At 36.6% G+C, this 14,818-nt stretch overlaps 1 protein-coding gene across 1 annotated transcript in view; it reads right to left on the bottom strand.

Moving 5' to 3' along the window:
• SECISBP2L (SECIS binding protein 2-like) overlaps positions 1-14,818 on the bottom strand; it is a 69,322-nt gene that overhangs the window by 22,572 nt on the left and 31,932 nt on the right. The window contains exons 12-16 of the mRNA XM_006831675.1: positions 11,335-11,501; positions 8,873-9,005; positions 7,048-7,210; positions 5,099-5,319; positions 4,108-4,262 (exon numbers count right to left, since the gene is read on the bottom strand). Of these exons, the coding sequence (XP_006831738.1) occupies positions 4,108-4,262; positions 5,099-5,319; positions 7,048-7,210; positions 8,873-9,005; positions 11,335-11,501 (839 nt within the window). The remainder of the gene's footprint in view (positions 1-4,107; positions 4,263-5,098; positions 5,320-7,047; positions 7,211-8,872; positions 9,006-11,334; positions 11,502-14,818) is intronic.

Below are 14,818 nucleotides of genomic sequence, written 5' to 3'. Positions count from 1 at the left end.
AAGTCATTAACAAAGAGGAAGGATTTTGTTGTTGTTATGTGCCATGGAGTCAGTTCTGACTCATAGTAGTTTTCAAAATACGGCCTTGATGAAAGAAATTATGCTAGAGATCACATGATAAAACTTTGCAAGAACATTTATTTATTCATTGTAAATACTTTTAAAACATAAAAGGCGACTATACACAGGAATCAAACTGACTGTATCAGTTGGAAGAGAGAGAATAGTAGCTTAACATCTTACGTCAAAACAAGGCCACGGAAGACTGAGAAACACACCAGCAACTGCTCAAATCCCAAGTGCAGGCTGAAGTTTCATTAAAGGAAATAAAACAAGTCCACAAAAGCAAAAATATGACTCTGAGCATATCCCACTTGAATTTAGAGACTATTTAAAAAACAAACTTGATGCATTAGACACTAATGATGGAACACCAGAATGGTTGTGGGATGACATCAAGAACATCATACAGTAAAAAAAGCAAAAGCTGATTAAAAAGACAGGAAAGGAAGAACATATCAAAATGAAGAGACGTTGAAACTTGCTCAAGCACAGAGAAGCTAAAGCAAATGGAAATAGTGAGGAAATAAAAGACCTGAAAAGAAAAAGGCAGCTCGAGCTAAGAATTATAATGAAACATGTAAAGATCTGGAGTTAGAAAACCAAAAGGTGAGAACAGAACATTTAGCATTTCTCCAGCTGAAATAACTGAAGAAAGAATCCAAGTCTCGCCTTACAATACTGAAGGCTTCTTTGGGCACAATATGAATACCGCAGACACCATCAAAAGAAGATGGAAGGAATAGAGTTGCTGTACCAAAAATAAATGCTTAATGTTCAACCATTTCAAGAGGTAGCATATCATCATGATAGTTAAGGAAGAATTCAAAGCTGCATTGAAACACTGGCAAATATAAGGGTTGAGAAGGGATGGGAAGATGGATGAAATAGAAGTAAGAACAACAGGAAGAAAGTAGGATGACTGTTGTTACATGGAAGGGACTGCAATCACTGAGATGAAACAAAATATATGATTTGTTGAATGTAAAACTGATGACCTTGTCTGTAAACTTTCACACAATTCACAATAAAAGTTCAACAAAAAAGGAAGGTCAGTGAAAAAGAGAAAGACCGCCATGGCAGCAGCGATGGGCTCCAGCATAGCAACAGCTGTGAGGCTGGCACAGGACCGAGCAGTGTTTCATTCTGCTGTGCTGCAATAACATGAATCAGAGTCAACTAGATGACAGTGGACTTGGTTTTTTTATTTTCCACATGTATTACATCACAGAACTGAAAATTACAGTAACATTTAACCTATGAACAACTGTTACCATCTAACCATAACAAAATATATCTGTTTCTCATATGCTCCCCCCTCTTCCACATTTCTGTTGGAGTTTACTTTACACGTATTTTTTGTAAATTTGATGTATTTTTTGCAATTTTTAATTATTGAGCTTATTCTCTGAAAAGATCATATACTTGTTCCTTATGATCACACAGGTTTTACTGTGTACCTTTTCCCTTCTTTAAACATATTTAGCACTGTAGTCTGAACATTATCAGTTTTGGCATTAGTCTATCCTCTATAGGAAAAAAATCTTCTTTTTCATTTTTGTTTTTGATTGGCCTTTCTCTTGTGATTTTAAGTTTAGTTTTTGCTAAACTTAGGCCATTTTGATTGCTAGATTTTGTTTTAAATTTATACTGATTTTGGGGGGAAATTGTTCTGATTTGGTATCCTGGTGGCACAGTGGCATATGTCCAGATGCCAATCGAAGGCCAGGGATTGCACCTACCACCCAATTCCATAGAAAAAGATGTGGCAGCTTGCCTTCAGACTCCCAGCCATGGGAGAGCCACAAGGCAGCTCCACTCCACCACACAGGTTCTCTCAGTCAGAATCACCTCAGTGGCAGTGGGCTTGGTACCTTCTTCTGAGAGCCACTAGAAGGCACTCTTACTTTACAGGTTTTTTTTCCGTGCTGATTCAGAAGGCTCTGGAATTCAGTACACACACGCAGGACACACATGCAGGGAATGGGAGAAGGATTAGCAGGTCACAAACACACATGTGTATGATGGGCTTGATTTTCCTGTGGCAAAGGTGGAGAGTATGTGTTTACCTCACAGGCGCCCCTACACACATTCTCCCATAGTGTCCTGTGGTGAGTAGGGAGCCAGTCATTTCCTTCTCTTGTGCCAGTCTGTCTTAAGTATTCCTCTTGGCCTGCTTCCCTGTCAGTTTTCCAGGGGCTAGGGACACATCTATGGGGTAATGAAGTACCTACATCTTGTCTTTTCTAATCACAGTCCATAACTCCCACCAAACAATGTTTCTGCACTGCTGGGTCTGGGTAAGAGAAGGTGGGATAATGATACGATGGTATGATTCAGCTGTGGATGTTAGCAGAGCCCAATATAATTGTAAAAACTTGGAACTCTAATCTGGGTTTAAAATGAGTCAGGAGGGGCGGATGATCTCACAACCCTCAAGAAAAGAGCCCAGGAGTGGAGTGCACCCTTTGGACCTTGAAATCTCTGTGCACTGAGCATCCTTGAGCCAGGGACAGAAAGCTGTGACATGCGAGGAATGTCAAAGTAGCAACAGCAGTAGCAAAACCAAGAACCAAAGCACAAGACAGAGTTGTGGACTTCCCAGCCCACAGAGCAAATAAAGCTGAGTGGCTTTTGGCAGGAAGATTACTTATAGAGCGGGGTGGCTTCAGGCTCTTAAGTAGGGGAGCTAGGTTTATTGACTCCCAGAGATGGAGTTGAGTGCCTTCAGGCTGATGTTTACAGTGGAGTGGTGTGTCCTGTGGGCATTAATCAGCTGACTGGAATCAGGCCCTGAACATTTTCCAATCCTGTATTAAACTTGCTAATTTCCCCACTCAAACCCGTGAGTTCGGTACCTGAGTTCTGTGTGGCCAGTTCAACAACTTATCAAACCTGGGTGAGTAGACAAGGCTGTGGGAGGAATAGTTGGTGCTTCACATTTTGAACTATCTCAGGCCTCAGCAAGATTCATAGCCCTACAGTCGCCTTCTGCACCTTCCCAACTGCCTGGCCCACAACTCCTACAGTCCGTCTGCAGTGTTTCAATATGTGGGCTACAGCTTTCTTACATTAGCTGCTTTTCTGTGTTCCCTGTTTGAGTTGTTTTCTATTCACATCCCAAACTGGCTGTGATGAGTGAAGGCTCCAGATGGTAACTGGTAGGTTCTTCCAGCTGTTGTGCCTTCCTGCTCCTCCTCCCCCTTCTTCTGGACTCACCAGGACACTTCAGCTGCCATCTGGAGTTCTGAGATACCACTCTGTGTTTGTTTTGATTTGCTGCTCAGTAGATTAATTGCTAGGGGAGTAAATGGGAGCGTCTACTTATTTTGCCATCTAGTTCCACCCTCCTACAAAGTACCTTTAAATCAACTTCATAAAATACAATTGCTACCCATTGATGAGCACTGCTCTAGATTAACCTTTATATGATCAGGTCTTATAGGCAAAAGAATGAAAGTCAGAGATAAAGGCATCATAAATGCAGAACTATTCTGAGTACCAGTTTAACAATTTCATCTTTTAAAGGATAAGCCATTAAATTTAAGGATGTAACCCATAATATACACTGAAATATTTATTTTACATTTCATAATAATGGGTATTTTTACTCAGCAATTGAATAAATTATCAAATACACCTAAATGAGTCCTGAAGAAAATAGCAGAAATTAGAGCTTAAATTCTTCCAAATGCTAAAGAATTTGAACTATAAAATGTTTTCAGCACTACCTGGTGTGGTGCTGTGGAATAAAGCACAGGACCACAAAGGTGATGTGAACCAAAATGTCAGCGGTTCAAACTCACCAGCCACTTCTTGGAAACCCTATATACTATGGATCATTATGAGTCGGAAACGACTCAACAGCACTTAACGACAACAGGTAGAGCAAACAACAAAAATGAAATGTAATACACGATAATTTTTCATTCTCTCAAAGAGTTATCATCGCACATCTTCAAATGCACCCACACGTGACATGGGCAAGTGTCAACAGAAAAATGTGCTACTTAAGGGGTGTGAGCGGTTTGTCTTCTGAAATCTCACCTCAGCACCAAAGTAGTTGAAAATTCCCACCACACTAACAGGAACCAGCTTGTTCACACAGCGTCCTAGAGCTTTTCTTCCAAGAGCAAAAACAAATGGAATTTCTTGTTCCCGTGCCATGGCTATGACATTATAGAGAGCCTCATCCAGGCCACCTAAGAAAAAAGTCAGTACACATCAAGATTTTAATTGAATTATTTCCTAAATTAAGCTAATTTAACATCCAACAACTAAAGCAGACAACACATTATCAGAAGAGTCTAGAAATGTCTGTTCCACACTCCTAACTGAATCTGCACTATACGTGGGTCTATATGTTCACATGGTCTTTCCAGATTCCTTCACAAATATTTTTGTTTCTCCATCGACATTAGCATACTGTCAAATTTCAATTCAACAAACACTTATTCAAAATAAATTAATTACAATGGGCTCTTTTTCAGCTCAACAGTAAACTATTACAAGGTAATGAGACAGATTATACACACACTGCTGATTTTATTGGTGTCTCTCCTCCACATGTGCTTACCACTAGTACTGCTACTCAATGCTCTTCCACCAAAAGGGCTACATAAGGGTGGGTGATACGGTAAAGTGCTCAGTTACTAGCTCACCCCAGGGATTCAGTGTGTAAGCACTGATTTCTGAGAGAGAAGTTTCTAACAAAAGTAGTAACAGAAACTTTCATCATTGTTCTAATTCTTAAGAGGAAAGGAACCTAAGAAGAAAGTAATGCAAAAGTTTAAAAAGCAGAGCATAATTACAGAGGTAAAGGCATGCACTCGTCCCCATGCTACTTAATTATACTCGATTATACTACTTAATTTTCATATTGGAAGATTCACGTTTTCTTCCTTCATACTCACTATTTTATTTCATACCTATGCTCTACTGAGAAAGACATATGACTTCCACTTTAAAATTCACTGTAACACCTACAGTGATTTACACTAAATACATATCAAAACTTCTCAAAGCCAAATGCTCATACCTTTTGACTGAATTTTTTCACAGTTTGGAGAAATTATAACACACTTGATCTTATTCAACTTCATATGCTTAGTAACCTCCCTCAGACCCATAACCAGTCTCCTCCTTGCTTTCGCTCTTACAGGATCCTTTTGGTAAATGCGTTCTTGGAAACTGACAAGCTCTTGAAGAAGAAGAGTCACACATTCATCGATCTCTTTACAGAGAACCTGATTACAATACCTGAAAAGTAAAGCAAAACATAGGTCCTTATTTAATTTTCTGTAAATATAAATATATCCAGTAAGAAGTTTTCATCAAAACTCAAGTTTCAAAACCTTTAGACAATTTAGAAAAACAAAAAAAGTGATTTAGATTGTCATTGTTTCTGAATTCCAATAGACTGGCTTTTATATAAAAGATAATTTCAGGAAAGTACTCTTGAAACTCCATTTATTACATTCCTAAGAAAATCAAGTGCTAGCTTGCTATTCGCTAAAACAAGTATTATGTTACTGATATGGAGAGATAAAGTTATTTCATTCCAAATGAGTATGAAAGTTACTTGTAGTAGGAAAGAAGTATAATTTTACAGAAGCTAAGTGAAGACCCTAATTCACCAATCTTGGATAAGTAGCAATCTCGAGGTTATCGGTTGACTTACCTATAAAAATAAGAAGGTAGGATCTACTCAATGATCCTGCGAGCTTTAAAGTTCTATAGCTATGAAGCAAGAACCCAATAATTAGACTGAACCTAAAACCAAAGAGACTTTGAGGTAATGGTCACATGCTATTATAATAGAATGAGGTTCTTTGTGAGATCATATATTGCTATAATACACACACACACACACACACAAATTTTTTTTTAATTGGTAGCCCACTTTATTGCAAGGAAAAGGAAGTATTCACATGGACATACCTCCTCATCTCTACCATAGGCAGGTACTTTACCAAGGATAACTGGTATGATATATCTGGAAATAACCGGACAAGCAATTTTCCACTTCCACGTTGCATTATATACTAGAAAAACATAGGCCCACCCTTATTCAGTGCAAAAACAAATAAATTTGCTGGGTTTCTTCGTCTTTCATGTTTATATGGAAAATGTTAAATAAGTACAAGGAAGACACTACATTCAGAAGAAACTGAAATAACTACAGATTTTGGGAATAAAAATGAAGTATCATAGCTTAAAAATACAAAATTAAAGAATGCAATTATACAATCAAACATCAGAAAACCAAAACTTTCCTTTCTTTTTTCCCCTCAATCTGTTTTATTCCATACATATGCAACATTTTACTCCCCAAGTGTTTCATTTGTTAGACATCTGCTATTTGACATTTAATTGACTTCACAATTTTAGACAAGTATTTGCTGAAAAACAATGGTGTAAGAAAAAGGAAGAGAACAAACCAATCTGACTCAGATTCTCATCCATTGTACTACATTATACTGTTTCTGTTATTCTATCAGATGTCTTTTTCAAAGGTAAAATTACGTCATCTACATGAATATTCAAATCCTAAAGCCAGTCACAACAGTAACTGTCAGTTTAAGGTTATTCAGAGATTATATTTATTATCTCCCAAATTAATTATCTCAATTTTAAAACTTTGAAATATTTGCTCAAAAACATAATTCATACTGTGCACTGTAGGTAGCAGATGTTACAAGGCTAGACCTTCCAGGGTATACACAATATTGATATAATAAGATATCAATATGCAAATATAAAAAGAATATGTTTACTAATAGGTCACTCTCACATGAACACTGACAGTTGGCAGAAAGAAAATGCTTAGGATATAATAAAACAAGCAGTTCAACAAACGCTAAAGTACCTAAAGATTTCTATTGTTTTGTCTACTTGACCAACTGAGTAAAAAGGACAATACTAAATTCAGAACTACAATCAAAACACTTAAACCTAGTCAACCGCCGTAATAATTATAAAACTTACTCTCTAAATCTTTTGCTATGAATTTTGGTTATTGTTGAAGACGCCATTGGACTGCCTATTCCGGAACTAGCAGGAGAGCCTTGTGACACAGGGGTCATACAATAAGGAGAATTCTGACTTGCTGGAGAGAGGGATGTATCACTGGGCATGCTCAGTCCAGCATCTATGGAGATGAAGAAGAAGGGGGGAAAACTGAGAAACTTAAGCTCTATATTGATCAAAATAATTTAGAATGGCAGTTGCCTTTTAAGTCATTCCAAAATTCTCTGGAAGCTAACAAACTTGAATATTTTTCATATTACAAATTAACAATATTCACATACTACAAAAAAGAAATATTCCTATTAGCTACTTGCTAAAATATACTCTTAAATATGAAGCACAGCCTACAAGGAGATTAAAAGGAGACTAGTGTATCTAAAGCACGTATTCCTAAAGGATTTAAATTAAAGAAAAACGTATGAATGTTGTTTCCATATGAACTCAACAAATAAGTTAAAAATTTGTAAATTTAAGCAACTAGCAAAGTTATATATATATATATATACACACACACACACATATATCTTATCTCTATCACAAATTCTTTGATAACATAACCAGCTGACTATAAATCTTACTAATTACCCATCACCCCTTCCTGCAATTACTAAACTCACATATAGATGTTCAATAAAGAATTCCTAAATTAAGAATGGTGATGTCTAACTATTCAGGGTTTCACATTAAATTGAGAATAAAGGCTAATCCTACCCAAATATGTCATAGTTGAACAATCCTTAGAAGGAAACTCATTTCTAAAATACAACAGAACACTGCTGCTTAATAAATATGTAAATAAGCTTTAAACGTGTTACAAAAACTAGAAGAACCAGGAATGAAAAAGAACCTAGCCAGGTCTCTCAGAATTTTTTCTTTCCTTATAGTATAAATTTTAGAAGAAATCTGTAATTTTGCTCAAGAACCAACTGGAGTCACTATCGTATAAGACGGAATTTGACGGACCAGCTGGCTTCTACACTGCAGTCAGATCTGCAACTCTCTACAATAAACACTGGAATGCGAACCACAAGGTCCATGATTCAAGCCCACCAGACGCTCTGCGGGATAAAGATAACGTTTTCTGTCCCTACAAAGATTTAAAGCCTCAGAATCAACTTGGTGGAACTTAACAACAATTCATTGTAGAATATGCATTAATTCCATTGAAGTAACAAAAACGAATTAATGAAAACTGCCCCTAAAAAGGAGGATAGTCAGTAATGTTTTAAACATTAAAGAAAAAAATGTAAGACGTTTGTGATAGCTAGAGAGGAAATCTCAATATTCGTGGTAGTCATGAATTTGAGAGCTTATAACAAATTCTGGATTGAACCCTCACTAATGTTATAACAACATTTTTTTATTGATCTCCCCACAAGCATCATTTTATTGATCTCCCCACAAGCATCATCAAAAGAAACCAATCTCAATAACATGAAGAAAATTTAGATAGAATGTGAAGTACATTCTCCAGTTAGGTGCATAACTAGTAATGAAATGTGTAATTAAAATACTCTGGGCCATCAATGGAAGGATGGATAAACAAATTGTAAAACATACACAACAGACTAGTACGCTATCTTGAAGAATAACAAGGAAGCTGCAAGCCACCACATAACATGGATGAACCTTGAGGACATTATGCTGAGTTTAATTAGTCACAAAAGGAGAAATACTACATAGAACCATTATTGTAAAAGATTAAGAAAAAGTACGCACACTAAAAGGGGAAAAAAAATCTCTGGGCCATTCCATCAAACTAGAGAAAAAAGGAAGTTCTTACCTTCCTGGGAAACAATCTCCTGTGGCAAATCATCAATAAAGTCTAAGTGCATTTCTACTGGTTCCTCAGATCCCAGAACATTGTGGTCCACAGTTAAACGGCCTTTCTTTTCCTCTCTTTCTTTCAAAATAACCTAGAAGTCATTACCAGTCTTTAGTGATCACTCTTAAGTATGTACTGAATGATAACAACGTACATTTTTACATAGGTTAATTGGTCACAAGAATTTTATTTGACTACATGGTGTGGTGCTGTAAGATCAGCACTGGACTGCCAATCACAAGGTTGGTCGTCAGTTCAAATCCTTGAAACCCTATAGTGGGCAGCTAATGGCACTTAATAACAATGCATGGGAAGATGCTATAGGATTAAGTTAACCACAAGGTCGGCGGTTGAAACCCACCAGTTTTGTGTTGGAAACCCTATAAAAGGTTGCTATAAGTTGAACAGACTTAATGGCACTTAACATATTTTAAAGCTTTTTTTTTTAAAAAAAAAAAAAAAAAAGAAACTGATTGGCAAAAGGGTGAATGTAATTTTGGCACTGTAAATTGGAGTACAGTATCTAAAATAAAGAAAGGGAGGCGACTAAACCATAGAACACCAGTTTTCAGACCATATTTCATTCATTCTTTTAAATTCTGGGTGAATATATGAAGCCAAGCAGTCAACATTTACCCAAAAACAAAAGCAGGAAGGGGAAGGGGAGCCAGATCCAGGAAAAAGAACAGAACCAACAGGATGGAAATAACAAGAATGCAGACACAATGTAAAAACTGTACCCAATATAAAAATTGTGGAAGGGGAACCTTATTTCTTATGTAAAATTTCACCTTACACAATAAAAAGGAAAAAAAATAATGTATGCACCTCAGGCAAACACAAAAACATAACAATGAGGTTGTAAGTGATATTAAGCAATACACTGCAATAAACACTATTCGTCAAATTTTGGATCTATCAATGAGTAAAATGGCAAAGTCTAGGCAGATTATTCATGTATTTATTTCTTTGCTAAAAAGAAAACTCTGAGAAATCAAGAGTATTACATATAAAAAAAACGACCACTATTAACTAATGTTTATTCAAAATCTCCTTGGGAGTCAGTAAGAACTCAAGTGGAATGATTTTATCAATCCCTTTCATTGCTTTGCTTTCTTTTGCATAAAGGACTCCCCAATCTTTGCTTAGAGATTTAATGTTGGAAACTACAGACGTTCCCAAATAAGTCTCATCTGTATTTTATTGAATTTGTGTTAAAATACTACTGCAAGATTTATGATACAAATATCAATATTCACATCAGATTTGCAACCATCATTTCCCTATCACTTGGATCTAATGGCAATAACGTCAAACATTCATCCTGCTGGTATTATCTCCATGCTACAGAAAAGCAACATACAAAATGGCATGCAGCCCTGAAGTTCTAAGATTTACCTTAATGACACTGTTGCTACGTTACAGCTAAAATGTTATATAAAGCCAGCTGCTTATAGATGAAAAGTGCTGAGTAGTATAACAGCATTCCTTTTATGGATTTTTATTGCTTTAATTTCCTCTCAAAATGAATGGATTTTTAGATGGTTGTTTTGTTTCGAATAAGCCTAATATGATGTTAAAATTAATTCATTTTACTAACAAGTTATTGAGTGCTAGCTGACAAGTAAATATGTTGTGAGCAACAACGTAGAGCTATTTTTTATATATGAGAGGGCTTTCAAAAAATTCATGAGAAAATTACATCATCTTTAAATCCCATTTTCCACAAACTTTTTGAAGTCCTCTGATACAATTTTATCTGAATTGTTCCAAGTTGGAAAGAAGTTGTGATTTCCTGGACATCAACATTAAAGCATTGAATAAACATGTGATTGTTATTTCTATTGTTAAGTGCTGTTAAGTCGTTTCTGATTCAAAGAAACCCTGTATAGGTTTTTCAAGACACAGCTGATGGATTTGAAATGATGAATTTTATTGGCCCATAGTAAAAAGAAGAAAATAAATCATGGATGATAGACTAGAGGGTTTCCCCAAAATATGGCTAAAATAAAGTTTGGAAATAAGGTTACAGAATTACATGTTATTAACCATTTCACAGTTTTTACTAATTTGGACATGGATTATCTCATTCTAATCTGAATACTACCAAAGCAGAGCAGATAATATCCCCAATTCCAGCTAAGGAAGATGAAAAGAAAAAGTTTATGTAAACTACACAGTAGGCATTGAAGTTATTATTAGAGTCCAGGACTTCCAATTTCTAGGCCCCAGCATCTTTAGATATTAAATATTTGAAGTTTGTGCCATACAAAGATAGCCATGATGCTACTACATTCCAACCTCAAATTAACTATAAAGACTCATGTATGTCTAAGAAGACTTCTAAACAATTTGTTTTAACAAAACAGATTTAAATCTTATTCTGTAAAACACATACTCCTGAATTTTTTAAAATTTACCTTTTTAAGTGCTGTAGGTCGTTTTAGTTTGGCAATTTCTTTCTCCTTTCCTTTTTTTGCTTTGGAGGAAGTAATGTCTACAGAATTTAAGGATGTTAAACAGGTCTGACTTTTGGTTAAAGGTTTTCTGTTAGAATCTTTAGTGTGAAAAGAAGCTGCAGTGGCCACTAAAAACAAGCAAGAACATTAGTTTTACTATTACAGCCAATTCCATGTTACTTTCAAATTCTCCAATGATAAATTTACAAAAACAAGAACACCCGCTCCCCATGGGAAAAAAAAAGGCATCAACATGGTGGGACTAAGTACTTCACTATGCAGTACCCCTCAGTAACAGTTCTTATCCATCCTCTTCGTTGCCACAAAATAAAGACAAATCCAATGAGAAGAATTAATTCAGCTGATCCCCAACATGGCAATAAGTAAATAGTTCTACTCATTGCAGTAACTCTCAAGCATGGCAAATCCTGGCAACTCATCTTCAGGCAGAACCACACTGGCCTCTCCCACCTCAATGCCTCTAGGATACTGCTCTATTCCTTCCTCCTCCTCACATCTTCCAAGTTCCTCCTTAATTCCTATTTTTCTTGACATCCTCCAAGTTAAAATTTCTTCTACTTACAAGTTTAAAAAAAAAAAAAAGCAAATCAATAAAATCTTTCCCGTCAAGCTAAAGTATCATCATTCATTATTTCATTCCCTACTTTCTCGTCATCACTTCCCAAATAATTATAGTCTAGCTATTATCCTACCCACTCTCTTGAATAAGCTATTGCCAGGGATCGCCCATAACCTTATAATTCCCATAGACAACTTTCTGAGTCTTCATCCTATTCTATCTTTGTACCAAAGCCCACAGTCTATTGCTCAAAATATTATCCTTGCAATCAATCACATTACACTTTCCTATTTTTCTATTTTTGTCCTTTGACTATAAATAACCCCAAGGCTTTGTTACTAAACATCCTTTTCCTAGAAATCTTATATATTCCCAAGGCTTGAACATTTGTTTGAAAATCCATGATTTCTAACCTAAACTACTAAATAACAACTACAAGACTCTCTCTCGCCTAGCAAATAAAAAGGTTCAGAGTCTGTTCTTTCAAAAAAAACTTTCCTTCCATGACGCATACTGTCTTTAGAATCAACACAGCCTCATCACTACCACAGACCTCCAAGCCACAGAGACTGTAGTCATCTTTGGTCTATTTCCACAATCAGTAGAAAAACCGTACCAATTTCTTATATCACTACCAGTTTCATCCTTTGCTTGGATTTTGTAATCAATGCTCACCCATTTAAAACCTGATTTAAACTAGAGGCTAAACTCATTTGTCAATTCTACTCCCCTTCAAATCCCAATTCAAATACCATCTTAGTGAGGTCTCTCTGTACTACTGTTATCGACAGAAATCACTCGTTTTGCAAGTTCAAATAATTTTGCTTTTATCTTTCCTACGATACTGCTTGCCCATTATTTATCTGTATATATCTTTCTCCCCAATTATAAGCCTCTTGAACACACATATGGCTTAGTTATAATAATAGCAATCCCAACAATTCCTGACATCATTATTTTGCATGTTTACAGTTGTATATATTAACGTTTGTTAAATCAAAGTTGTAATAATAAACCATTTGAAATATTACAAGTTAATAATTTCTTCTCTGTAATATGATTAGTTAACATTTATTGAATGCTTATATCCGACCCAAGAACTTTATGTGCATCATCTCATTTAATCTTCAAGGAAATAGAAGCACAGGAAAGTGAAGTAACTTGCCAAGAAAATATGAGGAAGACCAGACTTCAACTCAGGCAGCTTGACTCCAGAGTCCTTTCTTTTCACCTATGGTCACATTGCCTCCCTAACACTGTTAACACTCACTCCCAGTCCTTGTTGTCCTTTACTCTTACTGAGATGTTACTACCACTCTCGCCATCTCAACAACACACAACTCTAAAGTTCAATACACAGTCGGTATTATTTTTATAAGAGTTACCTACCCAAAGTTTATGCTAAATGGGTAACTAGTTATTGGTTTAAACATTCTGTACACAGTACTGACATTATATACGGTTGCTTATCTTTTTGTCAGTAACCAACACACCAGGAACAGAAAATTCTCTTCTGCCTCTTGACATCAGTGCTTCTTACTACAGCCTTATCCCTACGTTTGGACTTTCGGTGTGGTGCTGCAGGGTCAGCACTGGACTCCAAACCTACCAGCTACTCCTCAGAAACCCTATACAGGATCTCTATGAGTCGGAACCACCTTGACAGCATTCAATAATAATAATAATCCCTGTGTCGTGAGAGCCCTGGGACTTAGAACTGCAGGGTCGGTGGTACAAACTCACCAGCTACTCCAGAGGAGAAAGATGAGGCTTTACAGCCTTGTAAAACCTATGACAGGGTCAGTATAAATCAGAACCGACTTGATGGCATACAAATACAACTCCTGTGTTGTGGCTCTCATTTTTAAACATAAACTATGCAAACAACAATGAGGGAGCACAGCAAAGCTGCAGAACTCTACATTTCATGAGGGTTGTTCAAACAAATTACTATTTCAGCAGAAAGCCAGATTATTTTCTCTTACTCACAGATTCACAGACACACAATTTGTTCAAAATGTCGGTTTACCATATGGCTTTAAACTGGATAATCTAATTATTAAAAGGGCCAAGTTATCTGTGATTTTTATTTCAATCTTTAAAGAAGAAAAAGTTACTGCTTCAAATGCACACTAACTTAACATCTGAACAGAGATGAGGACGCCAGGCAACAAGCCACACTATATCTGGGGAAAGAACATTCCAGGAAAAGGGAAGAGCCAAGCACAAAGATACAAAGCTAGGAGCATGCTGGGTGTGTTTGAGGAACAGCAAAGAGGCTAAATGGCTACAGCAGAGTAAGGAGTGAATAGTGATGATGGTAGAGATGTAAAAGGGTCAGCTAAGACAGGACCTTAGTCAGGACTTCGACTTGACTACAAGTGACTAGAGCCACCAGAGTATTGAGCAAAAATATAAGCATGATATAGCTTATATTTTTCAAAGATCACTCCTTTATTAAAATATTTTAGACTTGGGAGTGGGGAGAGAAGCAGCCAGGTAGTAGACAGGAGCCTACTACTGTGAAGTAAAATAGTGGGGCGACAACTATGGTGGCAGGAGAGCTCTGAGTAAAATAAAGTTGGATTCTAGCTATGTTTTCAAGGTAAGATAAGATGTAGTTAAGACTCAAATGTAAGGAGTCCAAGGAAAGAGAAGGTACATAGAAAATGTTAAGGCTCAGATCTGAGCTGCCTCATATATGTTGTTGTTGTTGTTAAGTGGCACTGAGTCGGTTCGGACCCATAGCGACCCTGTACAGGGTTTCCGAGGGTGTAAATCTTTACGGGAGTAGAAAGCCTCATCTTTCTCCCGCGGAACGGCTGGTAGTTTCGAACTGCTGACCTTGCGGATCACAGCCCGATT

The sequence above is a fragment of the Chrysochloris asiatica genome, unplaced genomic scaffold (genome assembly GCF_000296735.1).
Source record: "Chrysochloris asiatica unplaced genomic scaffold, ChrAsi1.0 scaffold00004, whole genome shotgun sequence".
NCBI classification, from domain to species: domain Eukaryota; kingdom Metazoa; phylum Chordata; class Mammalia; order Afrosoricida; family Chrysochloridae; genus Chrysochloris; species Chrysochloris asiatica.
This window is presented reverse-complemented; position numbering and strand designations above follow the sequence as displayed.